This window comes from Oryzias latipes, chromosome 13 (genome assembly GCF_002234675.1).
Source record: "Oryzias latipes chromosome 13, ASM223467v1".
Taxonomy (NCBI): Eukaryota; Metazoa; Chordata; class Actinopteri; order Beloniformes; family Adrianichthyidae; genus Oryzias; species Oryzias latipes.
The window spans coordinates 12,675,044-12,692,689 of NC_019871.2; the positions used below are offsets into that span (position 1 = coordinate 12,675,044).

Genomic DNA, 17,646 nt, shown 5'->3' on the forward strand with positions numbered 1-17,646 from the left:
CACAATGCTTAGGTGAGCACAATCAGACCTTAAGCTCTTTAACCATCGTATTCTTTTTCTGTCAATCAAAGTGGTCTCTCTGTATTTCCGGAGCTTTCAAAAACACATTTATTAGAGTTAGTTTAACCATTTAACTAAGTGTTTATGAAAGCTCAACTTAAGTTTATCTGCATGTCTGCACAAATCAGATTAAGTTTGTTGGAATGTCAATCGCAATGGTGGCACGAAGAATTCGTTTGGCTTATTATTCTGATTATATTGTGTCACTGCAAGCTTTTGGGGAAGAGGAAATAGGAGTGTAACAATTAATGGACTTAATCAATGAATCGATTTATATTCCCATGATCCAACCAGATCCATCTGTCTAAGGCAAGTTGTTAATCAAATTGGCCTTTACCATTATAAAATTGTTTCAAAATGAAAAAAAAAAAAAACTATTATGATCGATATTGGAAAATACCATTTGGATTGAGGTTAAGTAGGTTTATTTTACAATACGGTAAAAACAACTACGTTCCATCACAGCGGACAACACATGTGTGATGACAGCAAAAATAATCAAGCCATCGTTCCAATACCATGTGTGGAAACACTTTGAATTTTGCAAAGATATGTGATCATATAGTGTGGTAGAATGTTCTAATATTTCCTTTGATGTTGAAAAACAACAGTGGACTGAACTTTATGAAACAAAAGTAAATGGATTTGACATTAATTCTTGTTTACTTGTTTGTTTGTTTGTTCACATATTTGATTTATACTGGGTGATCTTGCAAGAAATATTACTATTTTTTCAGGTTAAAAATTTTATCAGCCAGTGAAGTGTAAATCTGACATTTGTAATATGTGTGAATTGAGATTTTTTGACTTTTTATCCTTTTTATTACCACTCCTTCCCCTTACACAGACATCAAACTGCAGTCAGAGCAATTATTCTACTAATTCTCATTTATTGATTATTTATAGGGTTTTATTGAAGAACAATTTGAGTATTTTGAACATTTTGAAGGAATCTTCAGTAGATCAGATATGCAAATCTAGATTGATTTTTGACAAATCTGCTATCATAACCATAACTTACATTGCTTGTTTCTATGTTTTTCCTGGATTTCCTGTGGGGCCTTGAGACCACCTGAGCCACCAGTTTACTGCTTCATGAAAAAAAAAATGAAAAAACGAATTAAATAAAAAAATAACGTTATTTAGCTGAACTTAGCAAAACCAGGGTTCAACTCCGGGCTGCTCCCTGTTCCCTTCTCTACCTCTGCCGGTTCCAAGCCCGGCTTGAGAAGGTTGCGTCAGGAAGGGCATCCGGCGTAAAACATTGCCAAATTTACCATGCGACTTGTTCGCTGTGGCGACCCCTGATGGGAGAAGCCGAAAGTGGAAGAAGAATTTAGCTGAACTTAGCAATATTGTAATGGAATCTTTTCACTGTATTTACATATTTAATATATATTTCTAAATATATGTTATATTATATTTCTGTTCTATTTTATTAATTTTTTTCATTTCCTAATTTGTTCTATATGTTTATTTTCAAAACAGTGAATGAAGATTGTAAAAAAAAAGTCATACAAATAATTAATTCATTACTTTGGCTTTGATCATTCTCTTAGCTATACATGTCACATTACACAGGGATTTGTTACTGAATGGGGAATTAAAAATGACACTTTCTTCATAAGATCAAAACAAACAATTAGGTATAGCTGACTTAACAAAGCATTGAGCTGTGTCAAGTTTAATTTGGTGTTGTTCTAGTTTTTAGCCTACGGGAGGTTTGAAAGTCATTGGATATGTCTCTTAATCCCTCTTCAATTTAAAATTAAGAATTCAACTCTTCGCTTTTTTAGATGTGGCCTTCACACGCCATTGGTCATGCCTTTTGGGAGCTTATTTAGCAACACGCCGGTGGTAAATTGCAGTTGCCTTAGGCTTGACTGTGACTCTTGCTCTTCCAAAACATGAGCTTGTTAATAAACCAACTCCTTTGGGATTTGAAAAGGTCTCCATCCTGCCTTGAGAATGTTCCTGTAATGTTGGAGTGGAAACTTCATCTCAGGAAGGTTGCATCAGAATCCCGACACCCACTCGAGACACAGTGGAAGTTTTAATTAAACATGGCACTACTTTTAACTTTAGAACACAAAGATGCAGAATCAAGATTTTTTGGTTTAAAATCTATATACAGTTTTAAAGATTTTGAACACTAAACAATGTGGTCATTTTCTAAAATAGTATTTAATTATGTAAACATTTGTTTTGGCGTGTCTAAACATTTAAACACTTAAATAAATGATTAAGAAATAAAATGTGTAGATACAACTAAGTAGCTCTATTGTTGCCAATTCAACATTGACTATCTATGCAGCTCCGTTATTCTCATAGAGGAGCTTTTACCCACTTATCTTTACAACATTGTATCAGTTCATTGACCTTATTCGCTTATCTATTTATCCAGCTTACTTTAGTCTGGGCGAAGGTCTGGCCTGTGACTCAAGCCTTTTTTTAAATCTATTTTTTTAATTCATTGTATCTGTTGTATCTACCCTGCGACAGACTTGTCCAGGGTGCCCCCTGCCTTCACCCACAAGTGGCCGGGATAGGCTCCAGCAGCCCTGTGAGCCCGAAAGGGAATAAACGGAAGAAAATGAATGATGAATGAATGTATCTGTTGGTGGCATATTACCTTGAGGAAGACAGCTGGAGGAAGCAAAGTTGGAGATCTAAAGGTTATTTTTAGGAGTGACATGGATGGAAAGGATCAGAAATGAATCCATCAGAGGAAGAGCTCATGTTAGATGTTTTGGAGATAAATGCAGGGAAGCAGATTGAGGTAGTTTGAACACATTGAGAGTAGAAGGTATGATAATGTTCGTAAAAGGATGCTGAGATTGGAGCTACTAGGAAAGACGCCTAGTGTAAGCCCACAGAGGAGGTTCATGAGGGCAGTTGGTGTGAATGAAGAGAATACTGAACACAGAATTAAATGGAGGCGGTTGAGTTGCTGTAATAATCCCTAAAAGGAGCAGCCAAAAGGCAAAGAATATGAATAAATATCAGAATCATTGCCAGCGACTTGTGCAGTGATTCAAACCCCAGTGTCAATTCTGCTCCATGCCAGAGACTAAACTGTTGTCAGCCGTTGCTCTAGATGTGTCATTGTTTGCTCACTTGCAGATTTGGAAACATATTTTCTCTTTCTTTGTTCTTAAATAAAGAAGAATTTCACCTGTCAATAATAAAAACAGACTGCATCCAAGTTGTCTGAAATAAATGTAATATACTGAATCAAACAGATCAGCTGCAAAGTTTTGCTTCTGTAGGTCCAGTGGTGATAATTTTCCATGTTGGTGTAGTGTCCACATACAATAGAACTGAATGGTGGAAACCAACAAACTCTGCTTTACAGTCTATGGTATCCAACTCTGACTTCTGAAGGGTGCACAACTTTCATATAATGCATTAGGTTTCCATCTTCTGGAGATGCTGTGGTACTGCTTTAAAGACCAAAAATACCACAGGTTAGTATGCAAACGCTGGTGATGCAAAGAGAAAAATGACAAAAGAGCAACAAATATTTAAAGGCAAACACAGAAAGTAAATTTAGCAGTGTTGGAGGTAAAATATTTTAAATAGAAAATGCAATTATGAACTATAATTAGGATGTTGTGGGGCAGGAAATTAAAGCCAAACCACTTTAATAAAATAATATATTATAATATATGTAAAAAATAGTGTCTTGGCTGTTCCTCATTGTGCCAGAGCAGTCTCCAATGTGCCACAACTTTACATTTATGACAAACATTTTAAAGACTAAGATTAAACAGAAAAAATCTTTTGGTTTAATCTTTAAAACAAATCAGACTGTCAAAAAAATCGAAGGTTATGTTACATAGAATTTAGCTTGAGACTGACTCAAGCATAAAATCAAATAAAAAAATATTTGCATTTTCAGATTAATCAACTTTAAAACTCACTAGTTTATTTCCTACGCCAACATTTTTGGCACAAGCATCTTACTTTATTTAGGCCTTAAATTGTTTCAGAAGTAGTGTTTCAAGTTGTTCCTGCCTCTGCTAGGACTCTACAACAATGTAGATTGTAGGGTCATAACTGGAATCTAAATTTTGAAAATGTTTGTCATACAGTCTTTTGAATGTCAATGATTAACTTGCAATCTTTCATTCTATATTTTCTTAATCCTTCACAAAATCTTTAGGTGCTGCAGGAAACAAACTATGATCAATAGTAGTGCAGAGAAACATCATTTGATATAAAATATCACTGGGAAATTTATGAGACCCTTTAATATTTAATTCACCCAGACCTAGGACTCCAACACCAGCAATGTTACCTCATAGGCTAAAGGCAAAAAGATTTTTATTCCCAAAAATAAGAAAACTAGAGCATCAGGGAATAATTGACTTAAATCATTGTTTGCCATAAATATCTGATGACTGTGTGCATGTATCCAAATATTTATTTAGTCAAAACTCTGATAAAATAAGCCTACTGGCATAAATCATTACATGACGAATAATAATCTACACAAGATGATGTACCTACCAACGCATAATTAAGAGCAATTTCAAATCCTTTACACTGATAAAATACCGGTACATACATTTATCTAATCCAAATAAAAACAAAAAATGTTTCAGCCTGAAAAGGAAAATGTGTTTTTGTGGCATCTGAGCTGGGTTTTTGTACAAATGAGACTCATGTATGCTGTCAAAAGAGTGCACTATGTTCTCCATGGTACTGAACCATTCATACAATGCCCCTCAAACAATCCGATCTAGTACTTTTAGAGGAGTTCCACAAAACATGGCATTTTGTACTGTTTTTTTTTTTTTTTTTTTACCAGTGTTAGATGTTATGCCCAACAATGCTTTGCGAGCAGAAATCAAATAATTAAGTTATATTTAAGTTATAAAAGACATCCAGCATCTTTTAAAATGTTTAATTATCTATTTTTTTTTCTTGCCATGTGTCTTTATAGCCGCATGTTTAGTGCAGGTACAGGGTTCTGATCCTACTATGAAGACCAAGGCTGGACAACAGTAACACTGGGACAAACATAAAGAGATATTTTTATTAATATTATGAAATAAAAATACTACTATACTATACTATACTATACTATAATAATAAATATAAAAATAACACTTTTTAGTTTTTACAGGTTTAATTAGATTTATTTTATGTTACTTTATTAACTGTTCATCTTTTCTTAAAATATGGTTCTTATGCAAAGTATGTGGATATTTTTCTATTTATATGAATTTTATTTTTCTTATTTATGTATGCATAGTTTAAATCATAATCTTCACATAAACAAATCTATAAGCTTTGCATGTTTTGTTTCACTCTTCAAGAGGATAATTTTACTTTCTCAATATTAGTTTACTTGGAAAAACTGTTTGGGAAAAACAATTATTTAAGTCTTGATTATTCAAACCAAATTTCCTGCACACCACCTGGTGAGCTGATGTTTTACAGCCTCGGGTCTCGATATAATTACTCCTATCGGAAACATTTGCTTGTCTGTGCTTGCCCATCTGGTTCCTCACCCGCCCTTTTTTAGCCTGAGGTGGAAAAGGTAATCTGGCAGGTTTGACATGATGTCATGGTGTCACACGCCTTCATGTTGAGCGCACAAACAAGTACGTCCCAAGTGCGTATTGTGTAGTAGTTGTACAAGTTGTTATTCATTAATCTCCGGGCAAAAAAACAAAATATAAAAAAAACACTTCTGTCTTGTGTGTAATTTTCCAGATGAACAAACAAGCCACACATAAACATGTCTTACACATGTCTGATTATCTTTGAGAATATAACATCATATTTACATTTAACTAAATTGCAGAGTACATGTTTTATGTGACACCTTTATACAAGTTAAGGTCAATAAAACATATCTAAATAATATAAATAAAGCTAAAACTAGTACATTTTGGAATTAAGACTTAAAATACTTAATGAAATTCAAATTTTTCAGAGAAGCTAAAAATGGTTTTTAATCACTTGTATCGATTATTCTTTATTTATTAAGTTGTTCTCGAAAAAGTAGTGTTGACCACAATAAAATAAACATAGGGATTCCTTGTTTACTAAAACCCAGTGTTTTTCTCCACAAATATTAAATTCAGCTGCGTGATCCATCCCATTCTGACTTCTTCTAGAGTACCAGTACTTTATTTTTATTTTACCCTCAAAAACTTCTTTTACATCTTTTACACAGTTTTTGCATTCAGATCTTTGTTTTTTTGTTTTCACCATTGAAAGGATTATCATCATGCTCGATAATTCAGCTATTTTTTTTTTTTAGTTTAATTTGATCATTTAAGTTGACCTATTGTTGGATAAACCATAATTATGAACAAAGATAATACTGGACCACATGCTTTAGTCAGTACTTTGCCCATTTCTTAAAGTTTACCATATCCTCCAAATTATGTATGCAGCACTTACAGTCTTCTTTATGGTCACTAGTGTCTAAAATCTACCACATATGAATGCAAACTACTAAGTATTATAATAAAAAGGTCACTACAGAGTTTCATAATTGTAGATGTAAAAATACAATTAGTTGATATTTGATTGATTTGATATTTCAAGTACATTCGCAAAAGGTCATAATCCATTCTCAACTATTATACTACACACTGGGCATGTGATGCACATTCAAGAATACGCTAAACCCACATTCTTAAGTGTCCTACGGTTGGAAGAGGCTTGGTGCGAAATGTCCAAGCAGTGCAAATCTTGCGACTCTTGGTCAAGGCTTTTACTTTCATAGCTCTATTTTGATATATAAAAGACTTGGTGTCATTTGACTCCGACCGGACACAAACCACAATTATCAATTTCCCAAAAAAACCAAAAACCTGCATTGCTGAACCCAAAAAAAGATCTTTGGGATGAGCTAAAACTCAAAGATTGTGTCCAACATGATTGTCTGACTAGAAAAACCTACCCTGGATACATTCCTCTAAAATTTACCCCAAACCTGCGAAGAGTTAAGGCTTATAAAAATAAAAGAACTAAAACCATATAAACATTCCTTTTTTTTTCACTTGTCCTGTCCAACAGCTGGGCAAATATATGAGAGCTGAAGGCCTCTTGTGTTGGACATATTTTACTTTAACAACAGGGGTTATGAATCTCCTGAAAAGCCAGAGGTATGTCTGAATAAACCCCTTTTGTCATCTAGGCTAAACTTTATTCATTTTAATCATATTTGAAAATCTTTTGTGTTGGACCGGACGGAAAAGGAAAGGAGGGAAGAACAGAGAGGGATGTTGGAGGGGGGGGGGGGGGGGGGGGCGTTGGAGGGTGATTATAGAAGGGGGGGTAAAACCCTGAAGCAGCATAAAGTAACAAGTTGCTGCTGGATGGTTACAATCATTACAGTGAGGTTCAGATGTAATAAAAGTCTACAAGGGCGGGGCCTATCCACACACACACTATAATGTTATAAACATACCTGTTGGCTCCAAAATTGTTCACATGTCAACATGTGCACAATACAAATAATGTTCAAGCACGCATACTTATGCCTTCAAACCCACTAGTGTGAAATATTTCATTCGATCACGCAAAGTATTTGCTAACACCTGTGCTGTATTGAGTGTCTATGTTCTTATAAAATGGATGATGGAATGTAAAAAGCAGGAGGGAGAGTGCCCAGTCATCCCCACACCAAGACCCCCGCCTCATCGGCAGCCAGAACCCCCCAACTCCTGCACGGCAGCAGATAGAGAACACCCGCCCCCCGGGCAATCACATCCGCCACCCAGGCCAGGGCCAGCAGGACCGCCACGGGGCCCCCAAAGTCAGAGAGCAGGGGGGCATGGGGGGACAGAGAGTGCAAGATCCAGCCCAACCAGGAAAGCAGCCCCCCGCCGCGCCAGGAGGGCCCAACGCGGGGCCCCGCCCCAGAAGAGCACCCACAGCCCCAGACGAGCACCTCACCACCACCCAGGAGTTCTAGGCAACCCCCCACCCAAACCCCAGGTACGAGCCAGGACCCCCCCAAGGGAGACCCGCCCCACGCTCTAGGCAGCCACCCACCCAGCCCACGGTTGGTCCAGGAGAGAGCAAGGCAGAGGGACAGCCATCCCCGCACAGGATGTGGACACCCAGGGGAAGAGGGGGTCCACAAGAAGTTTTGCAAACATGGCCCGACCAGGCTCGCCCACAGTTGGAAATTTGTCGAGGCCCGGCACTCAGAGGCAAAGACCAGAACCCACATCACAGGGACACGGACACCCACAGGCTCAGATGTAATGTGATCCCCGGCTCTTGGCCTTGCCAGAAAGCTCAGGGATCCCTCTCCCTGCGTGGAGAAAGGACTGCTGAGCCCAGGAAGCCAGCACCTAGGGAACACGGCTGCCATTGCGAAGGGCCCAGTACCCCCTATCAGGGATGGGGTAGGGGACAGATGATCCGAGGTCCCACCTTCCTTGTGAAATGCATGTGTGTGTGTTTGTGTGTGTGTGTGCATGTACATGTGTTTGCGTTGAAGGGTATATTTTGAGGGGTAATGGGTGTGTGTACTAAGGGGTTCAGTTAAAATTGGCCGGTAGGGCACTGAGAGGACATCTGCTACTTGCTGGCAGTGATGTCCAAGCAACCCCCCCTACCAAGGGTCCTACATGTCTAAGGTGCAATTTATATAAACATTCCTGAAATCCATCTTTAGAACCCACTGAATCCCTTTTAGGGTCACATTGTTGCAAAAGCTAACCCAGCTACTATTAGGCAAAGGTGTGGGACCTTTTGAATGGTTGCCAGTCCATTGCAGGGCCATATACTTACAGGCTCACTTTGGGGCAATTTAAAGAATCTAATTTATAGAAGCCTTTGAAGAATGTCTTTGGACTGTGGGAGGGAGCCAGAGTGCCTGAAAAAAGCCTACACATCCACGGGGAGAACATGCAAACTCCACACATATTTGTCCCAGGTGGGATTTGAACCACAACGTTTTTGCAGTGAGTCAAGGGCGCCAACCACTGCCCCACCTTACATCCCCATACAACTTTGCATCAGAAATAATGGACAAAATTATAAAGCAATCAGCAATGTGCCATAGCACCTACCTTTTTTGGCTTCTGCAAAAAAAAGAAAGAAAAAAAACGTTTTGGAAAACAAAAGCATATTTCCCTGAAATAAAGATGAATGTTTAAAAAAAAAGAAGAAAAGGTAAGTATTTCTTTCAGTAGTAAATTATTGATCATAACTGCTTGGATGATAATATATGTTCACTGTTTTAACTAAAGGTCATTAGACTTGAAGCAATTCTGAATGTGTTCCGAATTAATCATAAAACTTTTATTAGTTTGCCGACATTGAAGACGCATTTGAAACAACTCAAATTTCAAAACTCAAACGCTATCATCCAATGAGTGATGTCCCACAATGTCTACCTGCTTTGGTTTCGTATTGTGTTTCATTTTTTAACATTTAATTTTCATTTCTAAAAATGTTCTTTTTTTCAAAATCTTTTTCATTTTTTTTTTGAAATATTGTTTTTTAGTTTTTGGAATTCTGTTATGAATTATAACATGTGTTTGTAAATGTAAACTGTAAATGTAAACTTTAATGTGCTTTTGGAATGAGTGATTTGTAGATGTAATTTGCACTTAAGGGCCACCATAAAGAGACACTGTGGTCAACCCCAAACACACTGAAGGGATCATATCCTTGTGGTGGCTTGACTTGAGTGTAACTGAGATGAATGATGTTCGGGGGGGGGGGGGGGGGGGGGGGGGTGTTGTGTCAGACATTCCTGCTGAGAATGCTTTTCTAGATAAGTTTTAGATCATGGGTGCATAGTCTATTTATATCAACTTTTTAAAAGGCTGTTTTTTTTTACTTTTTTTGAGCCCAGAAACATGTGAAAAACAAAAACACCACATTAAAGAAACACCCTTGGATGAGTTATGATTGCTTTGGGTTCAGTAATGCAAATCTTTCCATCTCTGTCACACAGGGGTGCATTTAGTTGTAAGGACACCTGAACAGCCCCCGGCAGTGCAACAAATAGCATGTTTGCTTCATACATTATTGTGCTCTGTTTTATAGCCTGAAGGCTTTTGCTTGATAATGATTCACCACCTGATGATTTGTTAATAAAAACTGATTCCCCATGCAATGGTTTGGGGGGAAAATTAAAAGAAGGTAATTCTTTTTAGTTTAAACAAGACTTTTCAAAGACAAGGGCAAAATGGTTATTCGTGAGTAAAGTGAAGGTTAAAAGGTATAATAGTCTCCTCTAAAGGATAGAAACAAACCTGACTGAACATGCAGTGCAGTTAGAAGCCCCAGATGATTCTTGCTTACCATCTGACATATCACATTATTGAAGGATGAGTTAGTTCTATTCAGGCATAACATACTGAGATGACAGAGCTCAGGTCTGTTTCCATTATGGTCAAGTGCCCATTCCAGTTGTTATTGTTGTTGAACAGTGGAGGGGTGAGTCCTTTTCCATTAACCAGATGCTAAGGGGAAACTTGGGCAACTTGACAGTTGTGATACCTGGCAGGTACTTGATATATACAGACATCTTTTACTTGAAGCACCCCAGTTTGTATGTAGATTGTTGTTGCAATGTGGTAATGATAATGCCATCTGAAGACTCTTTCTCTTAAGAGAGGGTACTAACTTTACATGATTTCTACATTTCTAAAGGTTTTATTTTTGCAGCCTGGGCAAATTTCGTTTGATTGCAAATTATTTTATTTTATTTTTTTTAAACTCATGTCAATTGGAGTTCCTGTGAATTTCCTGTGAATTTGGTGAAATGCTGAGGAGAGCCAGACTTCTATTTTTTGGGTTCTTCTGCAGTGTCGTTCACAACACCCTCCAGGGCCAGGGCACTCAGTGTCAAAAAAACCCTAGTGCTACCTCCCTGTCTGTCCTGCAGAAAAGGGGGGACATCATACTGGGAGGCCTCTTCTCCCTTCATGACATGGTGGTGGAGCCCAGACTGAATTTTAGCTCTCCGTCTCCTCCCACAAAATGCACCAGGTAAGCCGCTTTTGATCCAACTGTAAACTGTAACTGAGCTACGTTACTTCAGTATTTGAGATTTCAGATTCACTTAGTTGAATTTCCTTTAGGTTTAATTTTCGGACTTTCCGCTGGATGCAAACTATGATATTTGCTATTGAAGAGATTAACAGAGTTGGAGCGCTCCTTCCCAACTTTACTCTTGGCTATAAGATCTATGATTCCTGCAGTACGCCTCACCAGGCTTTGAGAGCTGCCCTGGAGCTCATGGGGGGTGAGAGCCGTTCTGGGTTAGAAGGAGAGACTTTGAGTCAAGACACCTGCCATGGTGCAGTCCCCGTGGTGATAGGAGACGGCGGCTCCACTCAGTCTCTCGTTGTGGCTCGTTTCATGGGAGTCTTCCATGTGCCACAGGTAAATGTATCACATCACTATGCTTTCTGTCAGCTCTTAAAAAAGTTCAAACTAGTAATTAAATATGTTTGTAATGAAAGTCTTAATGTTTCACAGGTCAGCTATTTCTCCAGTTGTGCTTGTCTGAGCAACAAAAAGGAGTTTCCTTCTTTTTTAAGAACCATGCCTAGTGACTTCTTTCAGGTCAGAATCAACTAAAAAATGTTATAAACCTGTTTGTTTGTATTCATGTGTTTCCTAATTCTCTTATGTCCCCAGGTAGGTGCTCTTGCACAGCTTGTCAAGCATTTTGGCTGGACCTGGGTGGGTATTGTTGCAGGAGATGATGCATATGGACGCGGTGGTACAAAGATCTTTGCAGATGAGGTGAAAATGTTGATTTGTGTAAAACAGTTGGCTCTACATTAAGCCAAAATGTTATGGATATTTTTTCTTTTGTTCTTTAGATCAGTAAGTTGGGTGCTTGTGTTGCCTTTAATGAAATCATTCCTAAGAACCCATCCCAGAGTGAAATTTCACCAATCGTTGACAGCATCCGTTCATCTGGAGTTCACGTCATTCTGGTGTTTGCTGTTGAACAAGATGTTGCAGCGTTTTTTGATGAAGTGGTCAGGTATGATATATTGAATTCTGAATTGATCATGTTCTTCTGTTTACTGAAACTTCAAGCTGAGTTGGTGGCCAACAACGTGTTTTAATGTGAAAAATCGAATCTCCCCTCCAAATGCAGAAGTGGGCTCACTGGAATGCAGTGGCTGGCCAGTGAAGCTTGGAGCACAGCAGCCATCCTCTCCAATCCAAGGAAGTATCATCACATTCTGCAGGGAACTTTGGGATTTGCCATTCGTGGCGTAAACATTCCAGGGTTTAGGGACTTTCTGCTACGCCTGAATCCCTCAAGCCCAAATGCCAGTGAAGATCCTTTCCTCATTCCTTTCTGGGAAGAAGTGTTCCAATGTAGCCTTGACACCCAGGCTGATGATCAGAAAGCAGATGGTAAACCTTCATGCACTGGAACTGAGGATCTCAAGAACATACAAAATACCTATACAAATGTGGATCAGCTCAGGATTTCCTACAACGTCTACAAGGCAGTGTATGCTGTTGCCTATGCTTTGAAGGCTATGAGAAGCTGTGTGAGAGGAGAGGGTCCCTTTCCTCAAATGACTTGTCCTGATGCAGACAATGTACAGCCGTGGCAGGTACCATGTCAAGATCAGATCATCAAGGCTTGTCTTACAACAGTGTGTTGATATGATTTTTTAATTGTTTCTTAGCTATTGCATTTCATAAAGCTTGTTCAGTTCCAAAACGCATTCGCTGATGAAGTCAAGTTTGATGAGAATGGTGATGTTGCAGCCATGTACGACCTGGTTAACTGGCAGCTGAAACCTAATGGAGAAATGGACTTTGTTACCGTCGGGAAATTTGATGAAGCAACCCATGTTTCCGGAAAAAAGCTTCAGATTCAGGAAGAAGACATCCTCTGGAATGGCAACCATACCAAAGTAAAGTTTTTAACTGAATAGGATTTCAGTTTTTGATGTTTTTTTTCCGCACATTTTGTCAAGTTGTTTGAGAGTAGATTGGGTTTTTCCTCTGCTTAGGTTCCATTGTCAGTATGTAGCTCCATTTGTCCCCCAGGAACCCGGAAGGCAATCAGACCTAACTTCCCTATTTGCTGCCATGATTGTGTGGCTTGTACAGCTGGGAAGATTAGCAATCAGACTGGTAAGAGAATGTCATTGTCCTCATTATATTGGAAAGATTTAAAATCCACATTGGTAAAGAAAAGTGTGCTACATAACACTTTTTTTCTTTTATCAGATACCATAGAATGTGTGAGGTGCCTGTCAGAGTTCTGGTCCAATGCTGAGAGGACGGCCTGTGTTCCTAAACAAGTGGAGTTCCTCTCCTTCAGTGACACCATGGGGATAACACTGATGACTATTTCCCTCACTGGCTCCCTCAGCACCTCTGTTGTGGTCCTTGTATTTTTTTTGAACAGAAACACCCCCATTGTTAAAGCTAACAACTCCCATTTGAGCTTTTTACTCCTCTTCTCTTTGACATTGTGCTTCTTGTGCCCTTTGACCTTCATTGGCCAGCCTTCTAAGTGGTCTTGCATGCTGCGCCATACAGCATTTGGGATCAGCTCTGTCCTCTGTATCTCTTGCATTCTGGGAAAAACCATAGTGGTCCTATTTGCCTTTAAGGCAACCCTTCCTGGCAGTAAGATTATAAAGTGGTTTGGGACAGCACAGCAAAAGTCTATAATTACCTTTTCTACTCTGGTCCAGGTAAAGGAAAAAGAAGTTCAATAATGCGATGCATTTATTGCAACAGTGTGGTAAAACAGATTTATTTTGTGTGCAGGTGATCATCTGTGCAGTGTGGCTGGTTGTCGCACCCCCAAGACCACACCAAATGATGCCACGCGAGAGTGCCGTGGTTATACTATTGTGTGATGAAGGCTCCCTTGTGGCATTTGCCTGTGTCCTGGGCTACATTGGCCTTTTGGCGTGCTCCTGCCTTCTCCTGGCCTTCCTTGCCAGAAAACTTCCAGACAACTTCAATGAGGCCAAACTCATCACTTTCAGCATGCTCATCTTTTGCTCTGTGTGGCTAGCATTCATTCCCGCTTACATCAGCTCTCCAGGAAAGTATGCAACCGTGACCGAAGTGTTTGCTATTCTGGCCTCTAGTTATGGATTGCTAGGGTGCATTTTTGCCCCAAAGTGCTACATAATTCTACTTAGACCAGGGAAAAATACAAGACAACAAATTATGTTAAGAATTCTCACTGGAAGACATTAGAAATATTTTTTTTTCCCAGAATTTGAGGAGAAACATGTAAATGTGTTGGGTTTTCTGTTGAATGGTGGTGATGATGACTTTGTGCCACCAGATGGAAGTGTTGTGTCATAAATATGGATTGTTTGTAAATTTATGAATAGACAAGCATGACTCAAAAAAAAAACAACCTTGATGTTCCTATCGGAGTTCATAAACACACATGCACACTACCACCCACAAATCCCCCCTTTATGTCTTTTACAGTTCTAACAGGCAGAAAAGCATCTGTCCATCCATGCACAGCTCCTCTATGACACTCTAAGAACATATGTGAAGGACATCCAAGCTCTTTATCTGACTGAGATCTGGCAGCAGTGTCCATGCTTATTTGACTATTGACAGGAGGATGCTTTCTTCTGAAGTATGCTCTGTTGAAAATCCCAGCTGTCATAGGCTAATTGAATCCTCATACTCCAGAGGCCTTTACACATAAACATCACGACTGGCTGTTCCCAACAATAACAAACTTGAGCGCAAGACATTTCTCCGGCTCTCCCAGCTGCTCTCAGGACAGCGCCGATTATCTGGGCTAATTGATCTGCTAAACTTCCATTGAAAGAGGAATACAGTGGGAGGTGTTGACATGGTGGGCCCAAGTCATCCATCAAGGACAGCTTCAGAAGAAGAATGCAACATTTTATTGACAACTACTAGCATTTACTTCCAAGGTTCCTTCCTCATATCCTATGCATCTAAAGTCCATTTCTGTCTTCATAAATTCAAATTCAAACCATTATAAGTCCATAGATTGATTTCTGTTCAGAGTGCCCTTCTATCTAATTGGTAATCTTTGAGGATATGGCAATATTTATAAGATTTAATCAAGGAAACCAGAATATATCATCTCCATTTGATAATTGAAAAAATAATTACATTTAAATGAGGAAAAATCTAATTTATAATTTCTTTACTGAAATAAATGGACCAGAAAATGACAGACACACATACTTATGGATAGATGGATATTAAGAGTACGGATAAGGGGATTGAACTGAGACTTCAGCGATGTGACATTAGCAAGACTTTGAACATTTATTCATCAGAAATCTTAATTAGGAAGCAATTGCATATCTCATGTTAACTAGATAATTGGATTAATTTACAAAAAAAAGAGAGAGGAAAGGGTGGAATTGTTTTAACATAAAGATGGAGTTGGAAAAACTATGTGAATGTAAGCTTTGCATTTTTGGATAAAATCATAAGAACTAAAGATAAACTGACTGCATTTTTTTTATTAAAATGGGTTGTTGTCTTTAACATTTAGTGAATTTGAATAAGATCAAGTATGAATTAATAACTTCAGACTGAAGATGCGTTTAATTCTAAAATTGTCTTTCAGTTGTCACTGCTTATAGTCAGTTAATTCAGCTCTATATATTTAAAGATAGGGACAAAAAGAGCCTCATCATAGTAAGACACTAATATAAGTAAAATTGCAAAATAGAAACATGAAAACAAAAACCATGAAAATCCAACAAGATCAGAAATCCCATTTTACTGATACAGATTCCTTTTTTTTGTTGCTTTTTCCATTGCCACATGAGCAATGATTATGCAGTATTTGCATTTTTTCCTTTCATTTGTCAGAGCTCTCATCTTTCCAGAGACATGAAGACTATTAAATTAGCAAATTGAAACAATGTGTTTGTTTTATTGTCACCCTGGCTTTTGGACAGCTTTTAAAATTGATACCAGTTCTTTTCAGACAGCTTCTTTTCAACTATTATGCAAGAAGGATGAGTGTAACAGCTCCATAGAAAGTGCAGCACAAACTAATGATCTCTACAGTAATAACACCAGTCACCAGAGATGTGCTCTGCCTCATTCTACAGGCGTCAAATAATTGGAAAGTTTAAAAAAACTATAGGGTTGTTTTGGAATATCGGCAGACTTATTTCATGTGCCCTAAAATGACAAAAAAGACAAGAAATTTCACCAAAATTGTAGATGCAGAATATTTCCCTCAAACAGTATATAAAGGATAAAGCAATGCTTCTTGTAGAAAATATTCCCACATTTGTTGCTTTTGAACTGATAAAAATTATAGTAGCTGTATGAACTCCCTTCTGTTTGCGCAGAAAAATGTTTGTACATATTTTTGCTGCAATGTTCAACAGAGCAAATAAAGTTAGGATTAGATAACTCAGGTGAAAGAATAATGTAACAATATCTGAAGATACAGGAAAAGTTAAGATGATAGGCAAACACATTCTTACCCCAATTGTCATATATGGACAATTTTTATAAACCCTCCTCTGAGTCCCCTCAACAGACTAACAGAGATTCCCAGTGTCCACCATCTCACCGGACCTTAAATGGACCTTTCACATTGACTCAATCCAAAAAAGGCTCAGCTGAGGTTGTACTTGCGACAACTGAAGAAGTTCAACATGTCCCTGGAGCTGCTGACCATCTTCTACAATGCAATAATCCAGTCTGTCCTGACCATCCCGGTCTGGTTTGGATCGGCAACTACACATGACAGGGACAGACTGCGGAGAATCATCAGATCTGCTGAGAAGACTATTGGTTCCAGCCGCCTACATTCAGGACCTGTACTGGTCCAGGGTCAGGAAGCAGGCAGAATTGCAAAAGACTCCTCTCATCCCGTCAGGGCGGTGTTTTAGAACAATGTGCACCCAAACCACGCGCCACAAAGTCAGCTTCTTCCCCCAAGTCGTCACTCTGATGAACTCCTGACCACACACATATACACAGATATTTTTATTTATCTTTATATTTGTCTTCATATTTTTTTCATTATTTAACATTAGCAATGAAAATTATGTTTCTTCTTCATATATCATAATTTTTCAGGCTAAATTCATTTTGTCTCATGAATGAACACACGATTTAAGTATGTTTTGTTATCTTTATGCATTCATATAACATTTCCAAGGAGACTCAAAACTGCCATTTCTAAATAAATATAAGATACAATCAAGGTCATTCTGATTGTAAATCTATAAACAAACAAACGGGTCTGCAACAAACAAAGTTTACCTTAATTGTCTTTGTTCTCATTAAAGTGTTTCCCAGTGAGCTGAGAATCTTTAGAAAAGTGTGTTCCAGGGTTCACCTGAAGTTCACAGCTAAAAGTCTCTCTTTTTGTTTTCAAATCTCTTTTCATTTTTTTACATGTTGGTGGGATGGAAAGACAGTGAATCCAGACAAAATATCACCTGGAAGTGTTTGTGTTTCGTAAAAGGAGAAGTAAGAAAAGCATACCAGACTGGTTTCCATTAAACAATGAACACAAAAATTGATGAGGGTGGAAAGATGGGTAAGAATAACACTGGATGACGTAAAAAGAAAAGAAAAAAAAACTTGGCAAGGCCTCTATATATATTT

General features: G+C 38.3%; 1 protein-coding gene across 1 annotated transcript; it reads left to right on the top strand.

Annotated features, from left to right (window-relative positions):
- Window positions 1–10,413: 10,413 nt before the first annotated feature.
- Window positions 10,414–14,832, top strand: LOC101175013 (extracellular calcium-sensing receptor-like). The gene is made up of 11 exons (XM_004075616.3): window positions 10,414–10,427; window positions 10,861–11,043; window positions 11,136–11,439; window positions 11,536–11,622; window positions 11,698–11,805; window positions 11,886–12,052; window positions 12,170–12,641; window positions 12,717–12,947; window positions 13,047–13,170; window positions 13,267–13,739; window positions 13,816–14,832. The coding sequence occupies exons 1-11, from the start codon at window positions 10,414–10,416 to the stop codon at window positions 14,254–14,256; spliced, it is 2,604 nt and encodes an 867-aa protein (XP_004075664.1). The 3' UTR covers window positions 14,257–14,832.
- Window positions 14,833–17,646: the final 2,814 nt, after the last annotated feature.